This window comes from Oxyura jamaicensis, chromosome 7, assembly GCF_011077185.1.
Source record: "Oxyura jamaicensis isolate SHBP4307 breed ruddy duck chromosome 7, BPBGC_Ojam_1.0, whole genome shotgun sequence".
In the NCBI taxonomy this organism is placed as follows: domain Eukaryota; kingdom Metazoa; phylum Chordata; class Aves; order Anseriformes; family Anatidae; genus Oxyura; species Oxyura jamaicensis.
In genome coordinates this window covers 15,472,464-15,478,463 of record NC_048899.1, presented here as the reverse complement: position 1 = coordinate 15,478,463, position 6,000 = coordinate 15,472,464, and the positions used below count along the sequence as shown (strand labels likewise).

Below are 6,000 nucleotides of genomic sequence, written 5' to 3'. Positions count from 1 at the left end.
TGGGCACGGCTGTGCTTGTGAAATGGAGGTAAAAACCACTGAGCTGTTTCATGCCTTGAGTTACCAGGGTTGGCAGGGGAACTCCTGTACTGGCTCAGAAAGCACGTACTACAGCACAGCCTAATATGCTACTAGTGGTAAAACTGAGGGGCATCCCGTGACTTACGATAAAATTGTCTTTTAAAATAGCTTGTTTTTAACAGGGATTTTAAGTGGACTGGTATATGATCACTGTGTTTCTACAATCAGAGTATTCAGAACAATGTTGCCTTCAGCAGTGCGCAGTTGCTCAGAAGTAACACAGTAAGTGGATGCCTGCACTAGCCTGATAGTCCTTGCACTTACCTAGAAGCCACATTATCTTCTTGTTTTACATGCTTCCACTAAATAACTTTATCAAAAAACCAAACCTAACATCTGAAGATGCACTGCTTTGCTTGCTGAGCTCTGAAGGGAATTGTAGTATGTGCAGCTTTAAGATAATCTCATCGTGTGACCTTTTGCTTTCAATAGTGTTGTTTTTAACATCATTACTTACTAAAATTTCTAGTTATTTAATTTTTTTCTTCAAGCTTTCTGGAGGCACTTAAACAGTTGCTATTGTATTCCTGATGAATCGCGTTTATTTTTTCTGCTCCTGTGGGTAGGAATCTATAATAAGTGAATCTGGAATAAGAGGGTTTTTCTGCTTTGAACAATATGACTTGCTGCTTTGTTTTCTTGGTTCTTAACAGTAAGTGCCCCAGGAAGATCACTCTTCAGTATTTCTTGGTGTATTAGTGAAAGGTTTCTAAATTTTAAAGAACAATTCATGTTTCTTGCAAAATCAAAAGCATTTATGAATCTGTTATTGCTTTTGTGTTTGTATGCTGCAAAGGGCTTAACTCCTATCTTAGGAATGACTGTCTACTGTAATTATAGCAAGAATGTCTGCGTGGTAATATTGTTTATAGACAAATCCTTCTATGTTCAAAGGACAGGAAATAAAAGTGGATGATAGTAGATCCATGAATGATAGTTATCCCTCGCTCTGCACTTCTAAATCAGAAGTGTGCTCCTGTATGTAACTGTGGCAGGACTAAGACAAGAGATTAACTTGTTTCCCTGTCTGGAGCTGGAGAAAGTGGAGTTAGTCTGGGGGAGGGGGGAACAAAAAGAGTTTCATTCAATAATCCATTAAAATTAAGACCTAGTATCTACTAAGGCCTTTAAAACTTTTTTTTTTTTTTTTCAAATTACTTCATTTAGACTTAAATTATTCAGATTTTTTGAAATGTGAAAGGCTTTTCTCAACTAACTAATGCATACAGCTCTGCTTCAACTCACTGAAGCCAGCAGAGGGGCCTAAAGCAGGCACAGCAGCCCTCCTTCCCTGCCTGCTCAGCCCTGTGCTCTGAGGCTTGAGCCCCATGTGTGTCAGAAAGCGTGTGCGCAACAACCATCCTCTTGCAGAGGGACCCTTGCTGTGAGATGTGACAAAGTTTGAGATCTTAAAGTCAAAGTAAATTCCTGTCAGTTTCCACTGCTATAACTGTGATGATACCTTGCACAAAATCAAATAAAACTGAGAGAATAAATAAGGAAAAAGTGATTGAAAATTTAAAAACTCCTCCATTCCATGTTCATGATGTTTTTAATACTCATCTTGCTAAGATGCAGAACAAAGACTATTGAATTTCCATTCATTAGCAGCCAACAAGATATGAATGAGTATTAACCGCAAACAAAAAATGATTTATAACATCAAGTTGTGCACTAAAAAAAATAATTACAAATCACTTCTAAAAGAAATAATAACAGTGGAAGCAATAATTAATATAAAACATGATTGAGTAGACTTAAAACAGAACTTCAAGTAGTCTATGGCATTTCCTCAGATGTTTGTCTTAAATTTCTTTGTGCAATACCCATCTTTGCATAGTAAAGAAAAACTTGTTAAATTCCAGCCTTAAGTAATCAGTTTCTTTTAACATGCACCTATACGTCTGTTAATTTGCCTAGCAGACGTCTCTTTTAGGAGGATCAGATCAATTCAGTGACATCATGCAGCAAACTGGAATGAGCTATAGTTACCAGTTTCTTGTCCAGATGAACAGATAAATAATGGAGCAAATGTACAGTGGGTACGATGCAGACATTGCTGACCATATCTTCTTTTGATGTGATGAACAAATTAAATGCGTATGTACTTTCCAAAGCACAGCAAAGACATGTAGAAAATCAACACCTAGCTAAAACAACTTTTATTGTCTAATACCACAGAAAGCACTTCAACCTGGACCCACTCTGTGCCGTGTTATCACTTACATTCTGTACACACGGGGCAGAAAGCGAATGTGTTCTTCCACATACAGGCAACGGCTTGTGAGTGGAGCATAAACTAGGTCAAGAAATCATAATTCCTATGAAACTGCTGGTGTAAATTAAAAGTTACTCCAGCACTGAATATATGTACATAGTATTTGGGGACCACTGTGGTCTGATTTAAAACATCACATCGCACATTTACAATGTTGTTTGTGAAATGCTCCTCAAAGGTTTATTACACAGGTAGCTTACATATATTCAATTGCTTTTATTTAATTTTTGGTAACCACTGGTATTTCAATTGGGGTTACAACTACTTTGGGAGCAGAACTCTTAAAGTTGGGAATTATGTTCCTAAGAAAACTAAGTCTAGAGGATGTTGATATACTTGCAAGTATTTTGGTTTGTCATAGAATTATTGTCATCAACTTAATTCTGCTTGAAGTCAGGCAGGAATTTTCCAAAAAATGACATAGTATATGTCAGTATTGACTACCTGTGTGCAGCACCTTTAATCCATAATGTAGTAAGTGTTTAATGTGATTATGTTAAAGCTGTTTAGAAACATTAAATAACTGTCAACCAAAGCAATACATTGTAGTTCTCTTGTGAGACTGTGGATCCAACATCATAATAAGAAATATAACTGAAATGAGAAAGGTTTTCTTCTTTGATGTTTTTAAGTCATGAGAAATTTGCAGCATTTTTTTCTTATGTTCTGACTCTTAAAGCTAAATCAAGAAATAGATTTTCAGTGAATTAAGATGGAATATGTTGTAAAAGTGGACTTTCATAGTTACTAACATCCAACCTTTAAATTTAAAAAAATTACAGAAGAATCTTTAATTGATCATGTGTTATATAGCAATGAAATTTTCAGGCCACTTCACTTACATAATTTATTTCATGGACGTTTAAAATCAAGATAAAAAGGGTGAGCCAGACCTTACAGATCTATACTTTAAGGGAGTCCTAAACTAGCTCTCTTCATACCTTTCTCATGTCAGATATACCCAGGGTAGCCTGGTTACTACAGGAGCAGTACTGCTGCTCGGCAAAAATCTGATTGTACACAAGGTATACCAAAAAATAATAATAATTGTTTTTTACACACAACCTCCCCCTAAAATTATATGGGGTTTTTGCACATTTTGTTACTAGGTATCAGTAGCCAAGTGTCAAAATACTAATTTTGTGTTATACCTGGAAAAGTGGAATGCATCAAGGAGATACAGGGAGTGAGTCAGAAGTGTCAGTCATCTTTGCAAGTTGGCTTTGGTGGGCAGAAGGGAAGAGAAGAACTTGATCCAAGTTTTTAATATTGTGAGTATTTTAAGGCTTATTTAAGTTTTTACTTCACAGAATCTAGACAAACACACACAAAGCTAGTGTTGTTTGTTTTTTTTTTTTAAAAAAAAAAAGCTTGGCACTTTTGTGATTAATTTGAGGGTGTCACTTTCTGACATGGTATTACAGAAAATCTGCCAAAAACAGCCAAAATAAGAAGTAATCCAGACTTAAAGTCAATACATAGATATACACTTATTTATTGTTTTTGTTTTCAAGCATTCAAATTTTAGACCATGTATGCTTGGTGTCAGAACTCCCTGCATCTGCATGCCATTCTCTTTTTTGAGCAAGCCCAGAACACTGGCTGTACAACATGCTACAGAAAAAAGGGGGAGCAAAGAAAACAAAAACAAACCCAACATCAAAAATAGATTTACGTAAAGAATAGAACCTTTTTATATGGAAATCCTTTTTCTCTCTGTGTATATATATATAATCTGTGAAAATGATACATCAAAATCTTATTTCCATATTTACACTTTTTCCTTCTTGGAAGAACTACATCCATCACTCAATAGCTTCCATACGCAACAGACTTCTGGCCCAGGAGATCAAACAAAGCGGACAGCAAGCTCATAGAGCAGGGAGCTCTGAAGTCCAGTGACAGCATGCTGTATGGCTGGGAGGTTTGCCAGAGCCTGGTACCAGCTTTCCAGTGGTTTGTATTTATCGGGCTGCAGATTCTGCTTGGGGTCAGCTTGCTATGTCAGTTGTTTGTGATGTGAGCCATGCAGGTTACCCTTTTGTAATTAGCTCCTCATGCCACTGGAGTTTTTTAAGAAAAAGGAAGTCATGCGAACCCAGGTGAAGTTAGAGTGCCAGCAGGCTGGGAAAAAATCTTTTGCTATTTCATTACTTCGGAATAGTTCTCTTATTGTACTTGGTCTGTGTCTTCTCCTTTGTTTGAGGAAAAGGGGGGAAAAAAAATGATTTTGAAACTGTTTGCTTGTAGTGCTTATCAGTTAATGTTAACAAGAGAAAGGTGAATGGAGGAAGTATTTTGAACTTATCTCCAAAAAGGACAGTTTTTTTTTATCTTCTCATTTCCTAACATCCCAACATTGTGGTTGTAGCTGTTGTTTCTTATGTTCTTCCTTATTTAGTTCCTGCACAGCCACAAGAAAGATACCATACCCAAAATCCGGTAGTGCAAGAAGCAGCTTTTTGAATTACATTTTTTCAGATAGGGCCTTGTTGACTTGGATCGAACCTTCGTTTTTTGACATTTCTTCCAGGTTGCATCAAAAGGAGTAGAAAAGAGGGGGAGGAAAAAAAAAGCAAAACATTAGTTAGATATTACACGAACAAAGCCAATGCTAAGGTCATAGTGAAGTAAAAGGCTCACACTGTGTCAGATTAACAAGTCACCTTTCCAAGAGGTAACAACTCAAGGAATTTGGTTGCAGGCTTCCTGTAGCACAGTATCAAGTATTAGTTTCCTTATGAAGTTTAAAGATCATGCTGGCATACTGAATTCAATATTTTTTTCTGTACCACTTCAAGTAATACTCTAAATTTGTAGAAATGTTCAGACCATAGTAATGTTTGTCTACTAGGCCAAGAAAGCATGCATATACCTAAGTGGAATCAAGTCAATACTAAATATGTAAGCACATGGAGACTTTGGTTCTCATAGCAGGTGCCCACCTTTGGTTATTCCAGAATTTAGTTTGCATGTTCTCATGCAAGGAAAACGTGAGTACCTCTGTGAGCATTTACCACACTATTGACCACAACTGCTGTGAATCTCAGTAAGGTGCAAAATATAGCAAAGACGTTGCACTCGAAGGAGACTGGACAGTTTTTATACATCGTGCGGTCAGAATTTAATGTTAATAGTGGATAGCGACCTGGTAGGTGATATCCAGTCTCCTACGATACTGATATCCTATGTCAAACAGCACGACACCACAAAGCAACAACAAAAGTTAGGTGCAACCTCCCCAGTATCTGGCTTTATGTGGGGCATCAAGCAAGGGGCTCATGCATTTAGTTCTCACATTGGGCATATGCACCACTACCGCCACCAAACTGACATGCAAAAAATATGAAACAGGAATTCATTAATTCCCTAAAAGCTACATATCATCCCCAGGACTTTCTAGTTTCTGCAGCCTGCTAACTACCATCACTGCTTCCATGTTAAACATACAATGCACAAAGTTTTCCTAGTTGATTAAAACACTAATGGATGTGTGCAAAGGCAACTTGTCTTTGAGAAGACTGTCAAAGACTGGTAGTTCCTAGGCATCCTTTGTTCTGTATTTGCATTTCTGTAAGGTGCATGCTTTGTAAGAATTGTTGGCTTTTGAGATATTGCTATATTCACTTTTTTTTTTTCAA

The 6,000-nt window shown here is 37.0% G+C and overlaps 1 protein-coding gene across 9 annotated transcripts in view; it reads right to left on the bottom strand.

Annotated features, from left to right (window-relative positions):
* Nucleotides 1-1,614: 1,614 nt before the first annotated feature.
* Nucleotides 1,615-6,000, bottom strand: part of ADAM23 (ADAM metallopeptidase domain 23) — a 73,495-nt gene continuing 69,109 nt past the window's right edge. For 7 of the 9 annotated variants that reach the window (XM_035331669.1, XM_035331668.1, XM_035331665.1 and 4 more), the window contains one exon: nucleotides 1,615-4,885. In XM_035331669.1, the coding sequence (XP_035187560.1) occupies nucleotides 4,757-4,885 (129 nt within the window). In that variant the 3' untranslated portion in view covers nucleotides 1,615-4,756. The remainder of the gene's footprint in view (nucleotides 4,886-6,000) is intronic. The other 2 variants (XR_004752345.1, XM_035331671.1) reach the window with 1 other exon arrangement.